The sequence below is a fragment of the Cynoglossus semilaevis genome, chromosome 11 (genome assembly GCF_000523025.1).
Source record: "Cynoglossus semilaevis isolate Cse_v1.0 chromosome 11, Cse_v1.0, whole genome shotgun sequence".
NCBI classification, from domain to species: domain Eukaryota; kingdom Metazoa; phylum Chordata; class Actinopteri; order Pleuronectiformes; family Cynoglossidae; genus Cynoglossus; species Cynoglossus semilaevis.
Window position 1 is genome coordinate 13239232 of NC_024317.1, and position 21380 is coordinate 13260611.

At 40.1% G+C, this 21380-nt stretch overlaps 3 protein-coding genes and 1 long non-coding RNA gene across 6 annotated transcripts in view; 2 read left to right on the forward strand and 2 right to left on the reverse strand.

Annotated features, from left to right (window-relative positions):
- The first annotated feature begins 292 nt into the window (after positions 1 to 292).
- On the forward strand, positions 293 to 10283 carry ippk (inositol 1,3,4,5,6-pentakisphosphate 2-kinase). The gene is made up of 14 exons (XM_008320697.3): positions 293 to 534; positions 2369 to 2428; positions 3699 to 3794; positions 4601 to 4667; positions 5249 to 5367; positions 5622 to 5711; positions 6462 to 6520; positions 6752 to 6824; positions 7089 to 7241; positions 7536 to 7656; positions 7779 to 7914; positions 7988 to 8090; positions 8159 to 8253; positions 8581 to 10283. The coding sequence occupies exons 1-14, from the start codon at positions 454 to 456 to the stop codon at positions 8831 to 8833; spliced, it is 1506 nt and encodes a 501-aa protein (XP_008318919.1). The 5' UTR covers positions 293 to 453; the 3' UTR covers positions 8834 to 10283.
- On the reverse strand, positions 544 to 5239 carry LOC112487695 (uncharacterized). The gene is made up of 4 exons (XR_003051020.1): positions 4578 to 5239; positions 4083 to 4212; positions 3673 to 3841; positions 544 to 3545 (listed from the first exon to the last, which is right to left on the reverse strand). It is a non-coding gene; the product is annotated as an uncharacterized LOC112487695 (long non-coding RNA).
- A 2576-nt stretch (positions 10284 to 12859) lies between the features above and the next one.
- Positions 12860 to 21380, reverse strand: part of cenpp (centromere protein P) — a 50941-nt gene continuing 42420 nt past the window's right edge. The window contains exons 7-9 of the mRNA XM_008320704.3: positions 13636 to 13715; positions 13462 to 13553; positions 12860 to 13183 (exon numbers count right to left, since the gene is read on the reverse strand). Of these exons, the coding sequence (XP_008318926.1) occupies positions 13053 to 13183; positions 13462 to 13553; positions 13636 to 13715 (303 nt within the window). The 3' untranslated portion in view covers positions 12860 to 13052. The remainder of the gene's footprint in view (positions 13184 to 13461; positions 13554 to 13635; positions 13716 to 21380) is intronic.
- The window catches only part of ecm2 (extracellular matrix protein 2, female organ and adipocyte specific), a 13973-nt gene continuing 8118 nt past the window's right edge, over positions 15526 to 21380 (forward strand). Inside the window, exons 1-4 of one of the 3 annotated variants that reach the window (XM_025059812.1) lie at positions 15526 to 16136; positions 18477 to 18617; positions 18704 to 18865; positions 21165 to 21353. In XM_025059812.1, the coding sequence (XP_024915580.1) occupies positions 18479 to 18617; positions 18704 to 18865; positions 21165 to 21353 (490 nt within the window). In that variant the 5' untranslated portion in view covers positions 15526 to 16136; positions 18477 to 18478. The remainder of the gene's footprint in view (positions 16137 to 18476; positions 18618 to 18703; positions 18866 to 21164; positions 21354 to 21380) is intronic. The other 2 variants (XM_017036796.2, XM_008320701.3) reach the window with 2 other exon arrangements.

Here is a 21380-nt window from a genome sequence, read left to right on the forward strand (position 1 = left end):
TATTGTCTAATACAGTGTAAATTGTAGTAGATAGTAAAAGATGTATAAATATTTTTGATTAGTTTAAAAATTAGAAAAAATGTCTTTAAGATTAGTTGCTTGCTTAAAGTGTGCAATTATGGACTTTAGATACATCTTTTTCAAAGTATTCAAAATATCCTGATGTTTCGGGATTAAATGTAAACTAAAAAATAAATAGGTTAATCGACTATAATCTTAGCACCACCTAACACAGTGAAGTATCCTAGTACGGGACCTTTATTTTGAAAGCCATGAACAGAAGTAGTATTTTGACAGGCAAATCGCGGATCCGGGGCCGGGCAGCAGCGGTACGGCGGAGAAGTATTTGTGAATTACGGACAGCTGGAGCAGTTGGGAGTTGTTATATGCCCGTCTACCGCCATAAACAGCTGTCTGTCACTTCGTCGGAGGTCTGTGGTCGTCGTTAGTGTAATGGAGGTGGACAAAATGGATGAAAACGACTGGAAGTATCACGGAGAGGGAAACAAGAGCTTGGTGGTCTCACACGTACAGGTGAGTCAGGCTAGGAAGCTAACACCGAGCTAATCCAGCCTAGGAGGAAAGTCTCGGTAATTTTCCCAACAGTACTCGAGCTTCCGCGCGGTGATATTGCTTTTCCAAACATTAACATTATGGTATGGAAATCCTGACTTTAGACTAAAACTTAAAAAGCAGAAGTTCATATTTTCCAGCTGTGGCTTTAGCTGTCTACAGTTTAACCGCTAGCTGCGAGCTAGAGTTTTTTTAAACGGTAGCCTATACAAGTTTATAACTGACATATAGAATAGTTTTAAATAAAGTCTACAGCCAATTGTGTTGTCATTTCATTTGTGTTTTTCTGTTATGAAATGACGAGCTTCTAAAAGTGTTACACGATGCGTCTAGTTTATATGTGCAGAGAAGAGCGAGACCATGGCGGTGTGATGAGATGTAGCAATAGTTGTCTTTCAGGCATGCTAAACCATACTGATTTAGACTTACTTGCCTTAACGCTCGCCTTCTATAGCAAAACGTTGCTATTCTTCCGTGGGAAAGTATTTTACGTAGTACCTGTATGATCATGTTATTATTGAGCAATCGGTGACCTAACAGGGAATGGCACCACTCGGTGTTGTAACGAAGACAATCGCCACTATTATGGTTATTCAGCACAAGTGAATGCAGTCGCAAGGATGATCAAATGCTGATTAGTGAGTCAATGTTGAGAATGAGATGTCGTAGTGTTTTGGGACCAGTTAGATTTAGTGCATTAGGGGGACGGTGAGAGATTTAGATAATATTACGGTTGTTTGTGTAGATTCTCAGTCATCCAGGTCATTTTATTTTAGAAAGTTCTGAAGTAGGCAACTGGACTGTCTGGTTTCTTGAAAATTACCTCTTATTCAAGTCACTTCTCAAGTTATAACTGACTGCTGGGAAATCTTGTTTTTCATCCCCTAAGTGACTGGACACCTGAATAGAGAGTTGTTGTGGTAAAACTGTTGTGTAGCCCAAACCCTCTAGGAACAGGAACTCACAGCCAGACTGTAGAGATCTGTGTACAATGGATGGTTGGTCTCTGATGGGTCAGAGGTCAGTCCTCAGTGTTTTTGACAGCCCTCAAAAACTGTTGAGAGCCAGCTCTTCAGGCAAGGACTCAATGGTTTTTCTGCATTTTGGTGACAAAGGGTATTCGTTGTACGGATGAGAATGTACGTATATGTTCCAGAGAAGAGAAACTGTTTGAAAGAGGAAAGGGAAAAAGCCAACTACATCAACCTTAAGCAAACCTTACCTTAAGACATCAGCATGTGGTCCTGAATTCTATGTAGCCCCCAGGCATACTGCTACCTATAGTACTAGGTGATACTAGTGTACTAGTGCAACCGCTGTTCAAATGCAGATATCTTCAATATGACAGAAATGACCGGTACAGTTCAAGAGAACTTTGTGAAACTAATCATTTAGTCCTTAATGAGTTTAACTGTAATAGTTTGTTGTATTAGTGCTGTTGTTCATTCAAGGTGGTAATAAAAAATATATGTAGTTATCAGACAACTGCAGGTGAATTACATTTGTTTCCTGTGACCAGACATGTTGTAACAAGGAAATGTTGTAAACAATGTATAATGCAGACGTTAACGTGTAATCCCAGCTTTGTGCAGACAAAGCGTTTTGATTCCAAATATGAATCCAATTATAAGTATTTGAGGGTTGTTGCGATGCCGTTGCCTTTTTAATTAGCAGTTTAATGCGATTTCAGCTGGATTTTCCCCTGGACTGTACTTTACATAGGAGCATAGAATTACAGCTTAAGACAAGTGATTTATTTGGAAGGAATTAAAGGGCTTCATCATTGTTCTTGCAGCTTTCAAGAGTTCTGCGTCTGCTCAAGTATCCAGCTGAGGACTCTGAAAACCCTCCACAAGTAAGTCGTGTGAATTTAAAATTAAGCCCTCAACTGTACTCCTGATCAGAAAGAAACTCTTAATACCAAACACATGACGCACACTGGGGACTAATGGGTGTTTGTTGAACAGATTACGTTTAGTACTGGGTGTTTGTTTTTAAAACAGGTTTATAATAGCGTACAGTAATTTCAAACGTCGCTCACTTGAACGGCCTGTCATTGGTCATTAACATTATCTACGTTAGCAGATGTGCAATATGAGCCATCAGCACTGGACACAAAAAAAAATGTTTTAAGTTAAAATTCCTTTTAAAATATCAAACCTTAGCATCATTTGAATCTGCCGTCCCTCTCTGAAGCATTTTAACAAAAATACATAAACTGTGCAATTTTCACATGATTCAGCTCTTGTTTTTCTAATTTGTGTTTAAGTAATTTTATATTTAATATATTGTATTATATTAACATACTGGAATTTTTTACAAATTCAATTTTCTTTTATTACATGTGTAATGTACAGCACATACAGTGAGTTTATCATATAGAGGTTGTCAGATCTGGTCTATACCTGTCTGTGTTTCTGTGGCATTCACAGCATTGAGATGCCATGAGTCCAAAACTAATTTCCAGCACTGAGAATGCAAGGTGTCTGTCACAACAGTGTGGTCTAAAACTATCTGTCAGCATTTGCCTTTTTGTAATACTGTAACTGATGGACATGTTGGGTGGAATGAGATGTTTAGAACCAGATTCATACATGTCACTGGGGAGGGAATTGTCAGTAAATTCTCTGACAAACGAACAGGTAATCCTCACTAAATATCCTGTTCCACCCACTCAGACATTAAGATTTCTCCTTCTGTTACTCACAGTGTGGGATCACGCCTCACCCACTCCCAGTTGTTTCACCAGTGACTTGGATGCAAGTGTCACTGTCCCTCCATCTCCCTTCAACTACAACAAACAAAAAATATGTTTGGAATTAACAGAATCAGACAACAGGCTTTATCTAACAAAGTAGGAACTCTTGACCCATCCATTTATTGACAGGTCAGCGTTATTACTTGACACACAGGTTTCGTGAGGTAACATTGCAAGTTGGCCTGTGGTCATAATTCAAAGTTCTGGGTGATTCCTAGAATAAAAGAAAAAAGAGCATCAGTCATTTCTCAGGATTGTTGATCATGTGAGATAATAGCGTTATGATGGCCGTCTTTAGCTACTGCTGCGCAAAACAGATCTTTATCTTCTCTTTAACTCACCTGGTCTCTTCCTGTTTGGTCTACAGACACCAGAGCAGGCGTTCAGGCAGCTCCAGAACATCGTTGACTTCTGCTCCAATGTAATGAGCAGACTGCTGGGAGAGGAGTTCATCCACAGTGGGGTAAGACACGGCTGTTTTTCATCAATGACTAGTGTTGTGTACAGTTCCTAAAACAGCACAGATTTAACCACAGGTGAAACTTTGTAGTGAGCTAGGATTAACCAACAATGACATATTGCCAGATTATGAACCAATAAGGTGTTTGTACAATTTGTAGTGTGAAAACACTTCACATATACAGACTGTCAGTTTAAAATACGGTAGGTTGAATTTCCTGAAACCATTTTTAGAACCCAAGAGCAGTATTTCAGCTGTTTCTACAACTATCCTTTACAATTATTGAAATACCTTTCTATTCACGACTTTTGGAGGGGGGCCTTTTGGACATGAACCAAGGTTTGAGTCACATGGTGTCAAACGTGAAGCCCTTTCCTCAGCTGAATGTCGTTGAGTTGCATTCATATGTCAGAGTCACAAGCTGCAGCATAAAAATACATCTCAGTAGCGTTCTGAACATGTGGTCTGGTGTGTGCAGTCATGGGACAAACATTACTGTAGTTCAAACCTGACATTTCTGTACAATCAGCACCATTATAATTAATAATTCATGTCAATGTCATAAACACAGATGTCTTTGTTCTAACTAACTGACCACATTTATATTGCTTTTTAAATGATAGTTTTAGCTACTTAGATTATAGACTTTATATTATTTAGTCCATAGATTTGTATTTGCCTCACTGTCTTTATTAAGTGTTAAATGTAGCAACAAATTGTTCGTGGGGAAATGCAATTCTGTCTGGCTGTGTGCTTGTATATGGCTGACAAGACAATAAAACCCACTTGAACTTAACATTTCTTCACAGGAGGTGGTCAAACTGCCTCTGGAGTTTGTACGACAGTTGTCAATCAAAGTTCAGCATCACAGACCAGGTAAGAAAAGTCTGATTTACACCTGTGAAGAAACATCTCCACACGTTACAAGTTGCAGTTTTCTGATATCTAGAGGGTGTGATTCCAGACGTAGTTGGAATAATGGCAAGTGTCAAGCAATTTAGTGGTGTTCAGGACTAGAAAAGTACAATGCAAGTACAAGCCATTTACCAGTATACCTCTGTATATAAGTAGTACAGTCATGATACAAAGGGTATCACAGTATTTCAGACATTATAGTAGTAACTAGTAATAAAAACATGTGCTTCGTTCCATCTGGATTGGTTAAAATGGTGCAGAATATAGTGAACATAAGACTTAACAGAACATCGTGTTTAGAGTTATCTTTTGTCACTGTCTTTATTAAGATTTAGATGTAGCAACAAATTCTGTCTTGCTGTGTAATTGTATGCAGCTGACAGGACAATAAAACCCACCTGAACTTGAACATTTGTCACAGGATGTGGTACATCTGAAAGCAAAAAGAATTCAAACATTTTTATCTTTATTATGAAAAATCTGAACTATGCACACATAAAAAATATCTTTTCCACTCCGTAACAGTTTTCTTTTCGTTTTAGTGTGGCGCTGTGACAAGGTGATGGACATCTACAGTGGCTGTGCTCTGTGTCTGCCCAACCTGACATCTCCACTTCTACACCAGCCAACACACACTCCTCCACTCTGCATTGAGATAAAGGTACATGTCCACGTTTCCTTTAGCTTTGGAAACATTTACTCACAAAACCATGCACAAAAACTCTGTTTAACTTTTCTCACTTCAGCTTTAAATTCATAATCTGACATGTTTTAGACATTTCTTTCCCCCATTGGAATGGATAAACACAGCTGTAGCTATGTGCAGCTGTGGATGTTGTCAATGTCGCCCATAAATACCGAGCTAAAACTGTGGATCTCATGAGCTGTCATGTTGTGTTTTTGTGTTGTTCTCAGCCCAAGTGTGGATTCCTGCCATCTTCCAAACTAGTCAGTAAAGAAGTCAAGACCAAAGTGTGTCGTTTCTGCATGCACCAACACTACAAGGTAAAACATGGTGCACCGAACATTAAGGTGTCTCCCTGGCATCTTTTAAAAATCATTTTAATGATATACTCCTCAAATTTAAGAAGAGGGAAAAGACCATAAAGCAGTGGTTCCCAAAGTGTGGGGCATGGGCTGTTGCTGAGTAAGACAGGGACAGTGTTTCAAACTTCAAGAAGTGTTTTTGTCAAAAAATGCTGGTCACTCACTGATCAACTAGCTCAGATTTTATTTAATACATTTTTATTTAAGTTTCATTTTATTTATCCTTATTTTACCAATATTTGAAATGTATTATCTGTAGTTTTATTGATTTACTGACTAATGTTTCTATTCAAGATGTGCTATCGATACAACTCTGCCTCTGAGTTCATTGCATATTTTTCTTGAAACTTAACATGAAGAAGTACCAGTGATAGAGCACTGCATTAGGGAGTGTACAAATGAAAGTACATGTATTGGTTTGTAAAAATGGTACGTATGGTGCCTTAAAAAGGTAAGGAGTTCTGGACTTGCAGTACAAACATGCTGTCAGCATGTTTGTACTGCAAGTCGACAACCAGTACATTGAGTGAATAAGAGCCAGCACTTGACCTGGACATGTCTAATGTGAGTTACATTTTCAAAGGCAGGCATGTGCACTTGTTTAAGTCAACGAATTCAATCTTCTACCTATAGAAACAGAATAGTTTAGAGGTCGGTGTTGTCTCCTTGTAAATGTCTTCTTAGTTTGTTGTTACTGTCTGATTGCAGGTGGCCAATGGAAAGTGGAAGAGACGCAGCCTATACTGTCCTCTGGACCTGTTCTCAGGGTAAGATAACAATAGCTGCTGCTGTTGTTGTTACTATAAACACTGCTGCATTAGGACGGTGTCACACGTAATGTTACCAAATGAGTCAAAGTAAACAGTAGCTGAAGTTAATCTGTCCTGCCACACATCAAACATCACTAATCCATTTTTGATTGACACCCATCCCCGCTCCTCATGATTTGACTGTTCTAACTGCTGAACTCCATGTTCTCTGTCTCCTTTGTGGTCCAGGAACAGACAGAGAATGCACTTTGCCATCAGACACCTCATAGAAGAACCACAAAACAACTTCAAAATTTTCAAGGTGAGGCACCAACATGGTTTATGGTCCTGTACATACTTTTGACATACAACTCCGTCAGCACCACAGTGAAATGTCACGAGCCAACATCTCAAACAAGTTCCAACTACATTCCTTGATAGCAGTATATCCTTCTCATGGAAAGTCTCTCCTTGACAAATACTGTAAAACCCAATCCTCATGTTGATAGATAAATATGTTCAACACAAACACGTCGTCCTGTAAGGATTGTGTTCATGATGCGGATACTGCCCTGTGTGTTTTCAGGGTGGTCAGTGTATTTACAGCAGTAAGGAGGGCAGTGATGACTCACCAGACCTGAATTCTCTCCTGCATCACCTCAGACCGTACGTCATGCATGGGAACAACAGAATCAACAGTCACATGACTGGCAAGGCTGTACTCAACGACTTCATCCAAGTAAAAAGACATCACTCAAATCAAATACACACAACTGTGGATCATGAATAAATAAAATACCCCATAATACCTTACTTGTACTATGGTTGTTTTAAAAGTATTTTACATACAGTTAATTAGTCAACAGATATTGACTAATGGTAAAAACCTTTACCCTTCAAATCTTTTCTTCCCTCTGATTTTTAAGGTTAATTTATTTACAATTTTCTGGAATTAAATCAACCTGATTTTTTACAGTAGCTGGATGTGATCATATTGTCTAAAAACACTTTTCTCTCTCCTCTCCTTCTGCAGGTTCTGGTCAACGCCCTGCTGAGCAGTAGAGGAGGAGACGCAGGAGTAGTGACAGACAGACGTGGAGAAGGGAGGAGCGCCTGTGAAGCCAGTCTATTTAACAAGGAGAGGATTCGCCATGGTCAGCACCTCCCTGACATGCAAACTGAGTCATTTTTGAGAAAGTTTGAGGATATAAAACGTTTTATAGAGTTCTGATCTGGAACTAATTACAAAATTGAGAATGTATGTGTGTGTCTGCAGGCTCACAGGGTTTACCCAGCAGCAGTGTTCTGTCCAGGATCCTCCAGACTCAGATGTTGGACACTTTGGACATTGAAGGCCTTTATCCTCTCTACCGACGAGTAGAGCAACATCTGCAGGAGTATCCCAAGGAGAGGTAGGAGTTAAACAGTGTCTGACTTCATGGTGTTGATCATCAAGTGTCTGATGTCATTTCCTGTCCGTGTCAGAACTCATCTACAGATGGACGGACCGTACGACGAAGCCTTCCTGGAGATGCTGCAGAAATGTCAGGCTGAAGATGATGGTTCTGTGGAGTACGCCGCTGCTAAAGTGAGATTTTTACCCTCAGTTTGAATATCTCTGTGATCTTCATTACTGAAAACATGTCTTGTCTCCAGGTTCATCAGTACTGTGTTGCCATGACAGCCAAGGACTGTTCCATCATGGTGTCCCTGGTTCCCTGTACTGAAGAGGAGGAGGAGGACGATGAAGGGTGAGCGCCTAACAACAATGAACGTATTTCAGCTTAACTAAAGAAAATGTTTTACATTCTGGTCACTGGAAATGTCAAACTACTGATATATTTAATCAGATTTAATAGGGCTGTGAAACATTTGAGTCACATTTATACTGTACTCTATAAAGGAAGTGAATCATGAAATTGACAATAAATACTGGTAACTTCTCTTGGATACGTTTCGAGTCGAGTCATTGGTTAAAGTTTTTACAAACTCATTCTGTAGTAACTATTTGGAATCACTAGGTGGAGCCAGACATCTCTTTTTAACATTCATTACCCGACCTTCTTCTCCATCTGCAGACTCTCTGGTCAGAGGTGGCTCAGAGACTTCCTTTCCTCCAGACCCCCTGCCTTTTCCCACTCAGTCTCCATCCTGGACCTGGATCCAAAGCCATTTGACAGCATCCCACGCCAGCTGCGCCTTGACCAGAAAATAGTTTCTTTCTACACAAAGACTGGTGGTTCCGTGCCAAAGGCCTCTTCGCTGCCAGTGCCCGGCATCTTCATGGCCGCAGAAAGAGAAGACTGCACACTCGTCTTCCACCCGGTGTGAAACACCAGGCTCACAAACCAGAGAGGAGAGATTCCATGAAGATTCCAGAGACCTGGAAGAACTCTGGGGCTGTTTTTTCACTGCAGCACTTTCTCCTTCACTATCATCTCATGATGTCAGGTATCACCGTCTCCTGCCTCTGGTTCCTGCCTGTTGGCTGATAGAAAGAAATTCTACAGGAATTTTCCCTTAGATAAAGAGTTTTTTTAAACATTCTGGAAAAAAAGAGGTTACTTGATTATAGAGTTTGAAGTCATGAGTCAGCCCATTATCTTGTCTGGGTTCAAATGAATCTCATCCTCTGCGTCATGGCTCTGACCTGTCACAGTTCATAATATAATCAAACGGAAACTATGAACTGTCACAATTAATCAGAAACCACTGTGACAGAAAACAGAAGTCACAACATCTTCCCTCATCTCCTCACTATAATCACCCCTCACATCATAAAGTGCTCTCCTTGTAAGTGATGTAGGAAGAGAAGCACAACACATATGTGACAAACACAGGCCAACATAAAAAAGTCACTGTGGCTTCATGGCAATGGAGTTTTATGAACAGGACTGATCATTGTTTGTTCACAAACAAGCCTTTGTTTAAAAAAAACAGCTTAGCAGCTGTCTGCTCACACTGGAAGATGTGCAACAGGAACATTTGTACGAGAGGACCTACACTTGTAATTAAGTCATAACCATGGAACACTGGCCATGTGGATGGGTTGAACAATGATATTAAATTTAGATTAAAACTTCCACTCCTTTGTGTCCTGGAAGTCCAAGTTGTACTGCAGTAACTGTAAAGGAGAACAGATTCATACAGTGACAGAATCAGAATACTGCTTATTTATCCCACATTAACAAAGGGGTTTTATTCCACTGATGGAAGATTACCGTGAGGAAAAGTGTGTTTACATGACATAGGAGAAAAAGTCAACTGTATTCTCAGTAAACAAGATGGCATATTTGTAATGCAAATGCAGTTTTTACTCCACTCACTTCTGGATATATTACCTCTCTGGACGTTAACATGGCATTAGCAGACACAAATTAGCCTTAAAAGTAATAGGCTGGAAGGAGGAATGTCTACATAGTTTTAGGATCAGCTGTAAATGCATTGACACAAGGTTAATGTGGAGGCCTGAGGAATATTTGTGAATATTTCCAGATGGGAGTGTTGCATCTATTTTCCCACTAAGAAAAATCTTTAACAACAACCTTGATCGTTTCCTGAGTCTGGTGGAGTTAGCTGTTTGTCTGTGTCAGAACCAGAACATGCTGGTGGAGTAAGAGGAGGAGGAGTCACGATGGGAGTTTTTGCCAGTCAAACAGTTAGCTTTCCAGTGATGTCAGAGACACTCACTCCTATGATGTAACTGCATCTACAGGTCCAGGCTTAAAACATTACTATGGACGTAAAAAAAAAAGTGTTTGTTAAATTTGTTTAAAAAACCCATTAAAAGACTAAATAATGTGCTTTGTTAACCAAGGAAATATTCAGAATACTTGATAATTATACTAATGATTAGTTTCAGCCCATGAAGAGATGAGGTGATGCATTTGAAGTAGTACTAGGGTGAAACCTCAGAGAACTGACGTCTTAAATAACTGTAACCAGCAGTGACGACTTCCACTGCGATGCTGCTTACAAGTGTCAACAAGTCAGTTTAACGTTTAATCTAGTCAACTCACGCTCCAGTCACACGTTTGTTTGTTAGTTTTCAGCTGATACAGTGGTGTTTGTTGTATTTACAGATTTAAATCCTTGACTTCACACACTCCGAACTGTGGCAACATAACGTTCAGCATTCAAATCTAAAGGCCAACATGTTCTAAATGCTGGGGCGATGATAATGTGCCACTTGTAACTTCGCCACTAGATGATGCTAAATCCTACAGAATTCACCTTTCAGTGGGGATCTCATTTTGCATGTGTCACTTCTCCTTAAAAAAAGAAAAGAAACATCAGTATTTCAACACATTGTTGCTCGTAGTTGCCAGTTTATCTCTAATGTTACAGATAGAAGAAACACTGATGTGATGTCATCGATGTCAAACTGTGTCACCCTCACCTGTTGTCTAATTTCTATGGTGATGTGGTCAAAGAGCGCCCCCTTTAGTTTTTTAAAGGTTACATATCAGGGCCATGGAATGGAACTGACTATAGTCATAAAGAGTGAAAGAGATTAAACAGGGGCAAGGGCTGCTGGGAAATGGTCAGCACTTCTCATCATCCTCACGCTGCTGCTCTGCTGGTTGTTGTGCCATAAGTGGCTTGTTGTGCGACCGTTGTTTTTGTCAATGTGCCTAAAAGTCCTGGTAGGACTGGAGTATGAGGGTGGTGGTGTGTGTGTGAATGTGTTAATGAAACTTACTTTGTAATAGGCTGTTTTCACACCTGAGATTATATTTTCGTTGGTTTCTCCAAGTTAGAATGACATCAACACAGATCTGGAGCTGCTGTAGACGCAGCCGTGGACTCTAGGTACCTCGGGTTTCTGACGAACCCGACCAGAGCTCCACCATGAGTTCAGGGCACTAGGGTGTTTTAGAGGATGGTGGAGTCACCTGTAGTTTGGACCTTAACAGCAGATTATTTGAACACACTGCTGGGTAAAGTTAAGGCTGGTCTAATCATTATAAATGCAGGTCACACTGTCATCAGACATCAACCATGTCAGGCTGATCCTGATTCGTTATCAGACCAGTGTCAGTTCTATCAACATAATCCTCCCAGCTGATGATTTAATAGGAGTTGGTGGAATTCACTCTTTGAAACATGTAGTTTTTTCTAAAATTATTATTTTTTTGGTGTTCAAACTGAAATAGAAAAATTGAAAAAAAAAATCTGTAGAAAAAATGTGTGGTGTTCAAACTGAAATTGAAGAAAAAAAAAATCTGTAGAAAAAATGTGATCTGAGAGGAATGAAGTAATACAGGTGAGAATGACAATGATTAGGTCATCGCTGTTAAAACAGCAAATGATGACATCACTACTGGTGACTTGACTGTTCTTTGAAACCAGAGGCGATCACTAGGGTTTTACACAAACTGATAAGACTTGATGTCAGTTCCTCTGCTTACGTTGTGCTCTCTCCAGACTCCATTGTCCCTTCTGTTCGACTGACCTCTGACCCGAGACCTTTGGATTTGCTGGGGAGAATTAAAGGCTGGAGAGCTGGAGAGCAGTGAACTGAACCAACCACTAACTGTTCCAAATGTTGACAGGAAGACGCCTCAGGCAGCACGGTGAGGCAGCAGAGGCTCATGGGAGTTGAAGGGAGAAGGCTGAGACTCGTGCACACAGTTTCAAATCTAAAACAAAAACAAAAAGGCAGTGACAGAGCTTTGATATTATTCTGTGTGACAGTTTTCACTCACTCTGAGTGTTAAATATTTTCTTGAACTACATTAAAACACTAAATGTAAAGTCACTTCCACCCTGTCCAAGCCTCTCTCCTATTGCTATAGTTAACACAAATTCTGTGCACTCAACATAAGGGGAAAAAAAACAATTTTTTTCCACACAAACAGAAGAAAAACATTTGCTAATGAGTGGAAATGTTGAGTATTGGAAAATATCATTGAGCTTGTGGCGCCTTGTTCTCTGCTTAAAGTCCTACTTTACTCACTTCAAACAAGCAGTTATCAATATCAATATTCTCAACTAAGCTGCTGCAATTTTGGGGGGGAAATGGACAGTGTTTCCATCTTGGTCAGAAGTTCTTCAGTCTAGAAATGACAGAAGAGACTGTAACAAAGAAAGTAACAATAGTATGAAAACTGTCCAAAGCAACGTGAAACTTATTTGTCCCAATGCCTCTGTCTCCCCCTGCTGCCTGAAGGCCGAAACTGCAGAAACATTACAGCATTGTGATGACTTACCTGCAAGTGTGCGTGCGTGTGTGTATGTGTATATATATGTATATATATATATATGTGTGTATGTATATATATATATATATATATATATATATATATTGTTGAAATAACTATTTGAAAAATACAAAGGTGAAACTGCTGTTTGGCATTTTGTATTTAAATTATTTATTTTTGTAGATTTTGACCAATGAGCTCTGCTGTTACAGTCGTCAAAGCACGCTCTTTCTATCAAATAAAAATTTCTAAGAGACTAAACCAACTCACTGTGACCCCAGGTCTGTGTTTTTTTGTGTGAGAGTTCATCGTGTTTCCACATTCAGATCAGAAAAAGAAGGGTTTGTTTATGTGTCCTCAGAGAGGCTGATCGCCCCGATGACAGACTCCACAGCAGCTTCAGGTCCCAGAATCCTCAGCAGGCTCTGGAAGGCCTCAGTAGTGCCACTAAGAGCTTGAGAGGGGAACAGCTGCAGTGCTGTGGCCGCCACTAAGAGAGGGGAACAGCTGCAGTGCTGTGGCAATGCGGAGAGAGATATTAAACTACAAGTCAAAAGTGATTAATTATAATAATGTAACTGAAGTACAGGTTTAGCCATATTGAACTTATGACTTCATATAACTTAAATGATACATGAACAAGTGAGTATATATTGTAAATTATATAAGAAATTGAACGTTTTTCATTAAACATATAAATGTTTTATAAACATTTGGAGTGTCCCTTAACCTCAGTTTTAGCCTGCCATGTCTCACCTCTCTCAGGGATCTTTGTCAGGAGGTCCATTTTTGATGTCACTTTACCCTCTTTGGAAACATCAACCAACCAGTGAATGAACATCACCAACCTAGGAATAAAGACAATGTTAACATTTTATTAGACTTGTGTGGATACAGAGCAGAAAAACTCTACGTTCAGATGAACTTTACCCAGGAAGTTGTGGATGACTCAGACTCATGACCTCTGACCTACAGCCTCCCGGTAGCGAAACGACAGATGGATATTTCTTCTATAGAAGAGAAAGAAAATCACATTAGAAAAGTCTGAAGAGTCAGGACTATTACCTTAACAAAAACATAAACACAGAAAATGATCACACATGTTAACCAGAAATAATAAAAGAAAATCTAATTTCTATAGTAAAACTTAAACACATGTTAACAATTCAGTAGAAATACCTTGACTATTTTTCATTCAGGTTTGTCTCATTTAGATTTTCCTTTTTACAATGTTATTTCCAAAACCAGTGATGCCATTCTAGTGAAATAAAACTTCTCCACGACTCAGTTTGGGTCCCAAGAAACTTCATAATCTTCAACAGGAACCACATGCATGTGAATGATAAATCTGCATACCTGCTGGAAACTGTGGTGGAACTAAAAAAAAAGCAAACAGCTGGGATCTGGATTCATTTAGTTTCCTCTAACACTGATTGTTTCACTCTGAGGAGCTGCTCTGCTTCATTAATCACTAGACATTTAATTTGCTGTGGTTTCAGCATCCGCAGGAAAAAAAGGAAAAATTCGTCACATTTTCGTCACGTTTTCCAGCTTGTCCGAAGCTACATCAGCCGGTCTGTAGGTGGCACTGCAACATCTGTTTGATCACCACAAATTAAAGCCAGCAGCTGTTCATCACAGCAATCAACGTAATAGTCAAGTGTGAAAGAGGAAAAGTCTTTTTAACGACTTTGAGTCACAGCAAGTGTTTAGTACTTTTATTTTTACCATCTGAACGTAAACAGCACTCAGACACTAACGTTTTCTACGACTTACAGTACGATGTGTATCTCTGACAGGTGAGGGAATTCCAGGGGCCTCATTTATCAAACCGTACGTAGAAACGTTAGTAAATTCTACATAATTCGCATGACATTTATCATGTGCGCAAGTACAAAAAAAACTGTATTTGTCAAACGTATTTACACCACACGTATGCAAACTAATGAGTGATGATAACTCCCACCTGTTCGTAGTTGCATTCAGAAATGCCTCCAATGGACAATAAATGATAGCAACAATCCCTTTAAGAAGACGGGAATGGATTGTTTCCATTCATTATAGATTGTTGAATACCGTCTCCCTCTATCTGAGTTTCACTGTTCTACCACTAGATTTTGTGCCAAAGTGCAAATTACGCTGCTGTGTGTATGCACGGTTGATAAATGAGGCCCCAGGTGAGTCAGCTGGAGTCATCTGCCTCTGCAGCTGTGTGTACTGTAGGTGTGTGTGTTTTGGTCCATCACTGAAGTAGTTTCTGAAGGTGTTAAAGACTTCAGAAACCACCACCTGTTTCTGCCTCTCTCTTTTAACCTAAAATGTTTTAGAACAAGATTGTGTTTCCCTTCCATTTAGATGTTAAAACATATTTTAATGACTTTCATTAAGACACTCCAGAGCAGTGTTTCTGGACTGTCCACAAATGATAACAGGACTAGGTATCTTCTAACAGCTGCGCTACTGCAGTGTTCCCCAAACTCTGCACAGATTTGACATTAGAAAAATTGGAAAAAATTAAAATATGAAACATAGGTTTCAATTTACTCAAAATGTTAGTTCCCGTTTAGTTGAACACATATCTAATATATATATATGTATACATACATATATATATATATATATATATATACACACACACATTATATATATATATATATTTACACATATTTTTTAAATTTAGGGATGTCGATTAATGTCAGTTAATCACAATAAAGATTAGTCAGTTGAACTGTGGTTAATCCAAGCATCAAAAAAAGTTTGTTTGGCACCTTCCTCTGTAAACATGGCTACACGTGAGGACAAAATTCAACTGCTACGTCATAAAACAACATTTGCCCCTGTGATAATGTTAGAATACGCTGTATGTGCTGCTTTTTCCTGCTAGGACTTAGATTTAAGGTGTAGTTCTCTCTGATTTTGTTTGCTAACACTGAGGTGAGACTTCAGAGTTTTCTGTGTGACCTCTGACTCCTTCGTTTGCTCTGAGACATTCCCGATACTTTCCCACTGAACTGAACAATGTGCTAACTTTAATAAATCACCTTAAACACAGCCCTTCTTCAATCTGCTCTGCCCCATGTGGATGTGTAACATTGTTGATATCCTGTAGCCTGTTGGCAGTGTCCTCTCAGAGACAGACAGAGAGACAGATGTCTGACCTTTCTCTCTCTCTCTCTCTCTCTCTTTTGCTCTCTCACTCTGTCTCTGCCTCAGCACAAATTCTGGCTTTTTTTTACAGGAACTATTAGCCAGCACTGATCGACACGAGTCTTACACTCAAACACACCCACACTTGCAAGTATCATCACATCGCTACACACACGCACACAAACACACACACACACAAGGTTCTGGATCTCCTGCAGTACCAGAGGACGGAAGAAGGTGGAAGAATTTTGGCCTCGAGTCCTGCAGCCGCCTTCAAACCACTGGTAACGTAGAGTTAATGTCTGTCTCCGATGCTGTCCTCACCCTCTATCCTCACGTTCTCCTTCTCCCTCTGTCCATCCTCACCTCCTCCCCTTTCTCTCTCCCTCCCTCCTCCCCCGTCTGTCTCTGTCCTCACCCTCTCTTTTGTGATTTGGTGACAGTTTTTTTCAGTCACTGCAGACAATCGTCTGCCGCAGCTCCAACATAAAGACGACAAGAAACTATTTAACACTTTTAGTTCTCTGTTTTGAACCGACGGAAACTGACTTTAGCACACGACAGAAAACGGAAGACTTGATGCATTACATAACAAGATGTCCTACTTTTGGGAAACTGAAGAGAGAAAAAAAACCTGGCAGATCGATGTGTTTAGATACTTCTAGAACAGGAACACAGAAATCTGACAGCAGCTAGCAGCGAAAAACGTTTAGCATTAAACCAGTCTTGCTTTCATTAATACACACACATGAATGTTTGTGTTATTTTTATCTTCCACTGTTTCCCCTGGAAGTCTCTCCGTCTGAGCCTGATCATCCAGAGACTGGAGACCTGAATATTTTCCACTTCTATTCCCTCCCTCCTGTTTTCTTTCCTCTGTCTCAACACACAAGGATTTCTCCCTCTCTCTCTCCCTCTCTTTAAAAGCTGATTTCCAATTGGTTGTTGGTGAATTTGAGAAGGTCTGGTTTGAGAGAGTTGGTTTAGGTCTACAGAACTCCAAAAAATCTTTTGAAAGATGTGTAAAAACTGTAGGAAACAAAAAGAAAATCAATACAAGCTGTAAAAAATAATAACATGATGATGAACTGTTAGAATCAGAACAGAATTCCACCATCGAACAGTAATGTTCTGACCATAGACTGTAAGTAAGAGCAAAACAAACAGTCTCATCTTCTACAGCAGGGGTTCCCAAAGTGTGGGGCTGACAATAGTTCCATCAACAACAACAACAAAAAAGACTATATTATTTTCTTTCTTAAGTGTTTTTGTTGTTGTCTGGATTAGATTGGATTCAAGGTATAAATTTGACAAAAACAAGAGTGAATATGACAGAGAGGGAGAACAGATGACAACCTTCACTGCTGTGGCCATTATAGTAACATCATCGAACAAAGACAACATGTAATAATAACAATAGATATTTAAATGTCTAAAAGGATATAAAAGGACTATAAAAGTTATGTTCCTCTTACAAACATACCAAAAGTAAGGACAAATGTGGCCACTGGAGGGCAGGATTTAGGTTACACAATACATATATCTGCACAATATATCTTTAATAGAGTGTCTGTCTATATAAAATACATACATTAAACTCAATCAGTCAAAGTGCTGTGATTTAAAACACAGTTTAAATTATGGGCCAAACAGGATTAGTATTTATGGGACAGTTTAGTGAACTTCAGTCTATTTTATTTTCCCTGAAGAAAATAAATACATTTATTTTAAGAAAACCATTTGCATGGTTAAAAGGGACTTGGACTTGTGTTTGGTCTACAGCAGGGGCCACCAACCTTTAAAAAGGGACTTGGACTTGTGTTTGACATATATGGTCTACAGCAGGGGCCACCAACCTTTTTGTTACAGAGAGCTACTTGTTTAATACAGACTTCCCGAACAATGTCATAATAATCAGTTCTGGGACATATAATGCTAGACACTCTTCTTACCATCGTCATTGCACCCATTTGAATATCATTACAGGTGGAACTGGTTCAAAAAGCACAGTAACAGTACAATTGTTGACCCTCTTGTTGACTAGTTTGATTTTAGAACATAGCCTGCGGACACCTTAGGTAGTCCATGGGAGCTACCAGGTGACCCCGGGCACCTTGTTGGTGACCCCTGGTCTACAGGATAGTTACCTGGTTGATTGACAGTAACTGAAGTGACATGACAACAGCTTACTGTTCTATAGTAGTTGCACAACTATGGGAAATCCATTACTGTTACTGAGGTTGATACAAAGAAGCAGTGCCATCCACTCTATTCAGAGGAGGACAAACTATCAGGTGTGTATGTGTGTATGTGTGTGTGTGTTAGCGTCACATCCCTGTTTTAATAATGACAGGCCTGCTGGGTATAGCCCAGTTATTAGACACACACACAAATGCACAAAACCAGCCATTATGCCCCCAGCAGTGGTATATGAAGACAGGCAGCAGCATCTACAGCTCCTTCTGTTGAAGAAGCAGCTGCAGGTTAAATTCCCTCCTTGTGTTTTCTATTTTCCAGCCTGATCTTTGGATATAGTAATCTCTGATCAACGTGTTGGACTTTGACTTAAAAGCATTGGTTCAGATGAATATATTTGATTCCAACTGATCTGCTCTTCCCTGCAGGGATGAGGTGGTGGCTGGTAGTGGCCACTCTGTGGCTTCTAGTGGCCATCAACATCGCAGACTCCCAAGCCAAGGGCAAACTTCGCAACCAAGACGGTGAGAAAAGGAGGGAGGGAGCGAAAAGGAAGAAGGAAGGAAGAGGTAAGAGTTGCACTTCTGCTCCTTCCTAACATGTTATTCTAGCACATCAAATCTGCTGTGGACATATACATGCCCATGTGTTGCAGGACATTTACAGAACAAGACAGGACGGTCTAAACCTCTGAAGATCAGGCTGGTCCCTGGTCCTAATGTTCCCATTGAAGCCCCGGTTGACCAAGGAAACAGTGCGTCCTCGAAGCCACACAACAATCTTCAAGAAAAACACTCGACCTACAACATCATCCCAGGTCAGTCCAAATGAACTGAGATCAGTGAAACCAGTCACTCAGCTGTAGACAAACCAAACCTGTGCTTTAAAGACAGTGTTCAAGAAGAACTGTCCTTTTGTAATGTTTTAAGTTTTTTTATGTGCGTTAAATGAGCAGTCAGGACAGAGGAGCTCCACTCTGAGATTTTGCCTCCTTCACAGAGTCAGTGAAACTACTTGTTATTGCAGTTCGGTAATTTAATGTCAAATCATCACATTCCATTGTGAACAGAAGGGAAAATCATCTGAGGGAAGAGAGCTGGTCAGAAAATTGGTCCTAAAAACCCCTTACACAAAGATGAGGATGCAGACTCCAAACAAAAGCAACGTGGAAACTTTTAACATGGAAACAATACAGGCAGAATTAGGCAACGTGTGGTGAAGGTCCGTGTTAATGTTACCTGTTTGTTTCTGTTTTGATTGTGGCTTAAATCAGGGGACCAAATCTGCTCCCAGTTGAAACGTTCTCATGACAAACTGAGCTGCAATGTCACAACAACCAACCTCCTCAGGTTTCATTTAACAGAAACAGAACTTTACTGATGTGGGACATTTACAGAAATGCAGGATTTTGGACAGAAATAATCGATGGTTTTATGAAAAAAGAAAAAGGAAAATCATGAGTCACCATGGTTACCATTCAACTTTGTATATTTTACAGCGTCCAATGGTCCAGACAAATTCTCCGACAGTAAGACTAGCTGTGCTAGCTCAAAGCTAACCTAGCATTAACCTAAGAACAATAAACAAAAAAGAAAAAACAAAATTTACTCGTCTTGAGCATAAATAATTACTTATAATTAGATAAGCGAGTCGACAGGACAGGACAATTGTCTAGCTACTTTAGTTTTTGACAGTATTTCAACCTTTACCAGAGTCACAAATAAAAATCTAACTTAAGCTGGGGCTCACAGTGCCACCACATTTTTTGTCAAGGATCCTAATTATTCATATAAAACCCCACAATTGACTAAATAATGAAATGCAAGAGCAGTGACAGCTGGGTGATGTCTTAAAGGAAGGGGTGGAAAAGCTCTAAAGCACGGGTGCTGAGGAGATGACAGGGTGACAGTCCCACCGGAGACGACAAAGATAATAGAGAGACGGTGTTTAGGAGAAATAACCTGAGCCTCCTTAAGTACCTGTGCTATAGACCTGACAAAGAGCATAGCCATTAGGAAGGATAGATGACAGACAGGACAGACCTCAACTACACACACACACAGCCCCTCTCTGTTGTATCATAGTGGTTAGGAGTCTTTCCTACTGACTCACTGCCCATCACTGCCCCGTCCCGTCCGTCCCTGGTTGGGTGTTGAAAGATGAGGTTAATTCAAAAGGAGGCGTGAGAACTACAAAACACTGCTTTGTCTGTTTCTGATGGTAAAGTACAAGCTTTAAATTTGACGTCGACCTACACAGTCATTACAGCAGCAGGGACTGTTGTTGCTGCTGCTGCTGATAAGGATGACAAAGGAGGATGTGAGGTCTGACCTTCAGGATGTATGTTTGCTGTACGTTTGCTTTGTTCCTGACTCAAACATCCCCACCCGCTGTGCTCAGGGCGTCCAATAGATCTGGTGTTAAACTCGTCGACAGCTGTTTCCAGACGAGGAAAGTCAACACATTCATGTGACGACTTGCAGGTGGGAGTAAGAACAAGTTAGGTAATTTTCCGCTGCACAGCTGTGGATGTAGTTTTCACAAAAACATGAAGTAATGAAAGCACTCCTTGGAGCTGCTAAATAATTATGTTAACAGGGTGGGTGTGTCTGGTGTCTTTGAACGTTCAAGGTACAAAAACACTCAGCCTTAGGGTCAGAGGGAATTAGGAAAAGGAAACAATCAACTTGACAGTTACATTCAAGTCATGCCCCATTTATATAAAATTAGACTAAAATGCACTTACAAGACGTTTAAAACGATCCCTTTTAAACATCGTGTTCTTCTTTTTTTCCATCTGACATTTAATTCACTCACATTTGTCTTTCTGCTTGTTGTGTCTTGTTAAAAAACATTCAGAGTACAGCCTGCTCGCCTATCACAGGGCCCCAAACTGAGACAAACAATTTAACCTAACTGAACATTTTTAGACTGTGGAAGAGGAATTAAATACCCGCCTAAGGCCATGCGACCTGAAACAAAGGTTTTACATGAGAAACTTTGGACCTCATACATCATCAGCACCCACAAGGCCTAAAACGCAGACCAAAGACTTGCAAATACTGTATGATGGCAGACAACCAAACAGCTAAGCTAAATGTTTGATGTCATTCCAGGTAAGCAGGGCCACTGTGTGTACCGGGGTATAACCCTGTTCGACCAGGCCGTGTGGTCTCCAAAGCCCTGTGTGACCTGTCTGTGCACCAGAGGGCGAGTGGTTTGTGATGAGGTCACATGTCCCGTCGTGTCCTGTCACTTCCCTTTTATTCCTTCTGGGGAGTGCTGCCTTGTCTGCATGGAGCCAGGTAGAAATTCGCCATGTGATGGTGTGT

Excerpts from the sequence above, each read along its gene's own strand:
- ippk (XM_008320697.3), top strand. The coding sequence starts at position 454 with ATGGAGGTGGACAAAATGGATGAAAACGACTGGAAGTATCACGGAGAG. Across the intron at positions 7,242-7,535 it reads TACTCAACGACTTCATCCAA|GTTCTGGTCAACGCCCTGCT; the intron begins GTAAAAAGACAT and ends CTCCTTCTGCAG. Across the intron at positions 7,657-7,778 it reads CAAGGAGAGGATTCGCCATG|GCTCACAGGGTTTACCCAGC; the intron begins GTCAGCACCTCC and ends GTGTGTCTGCAG.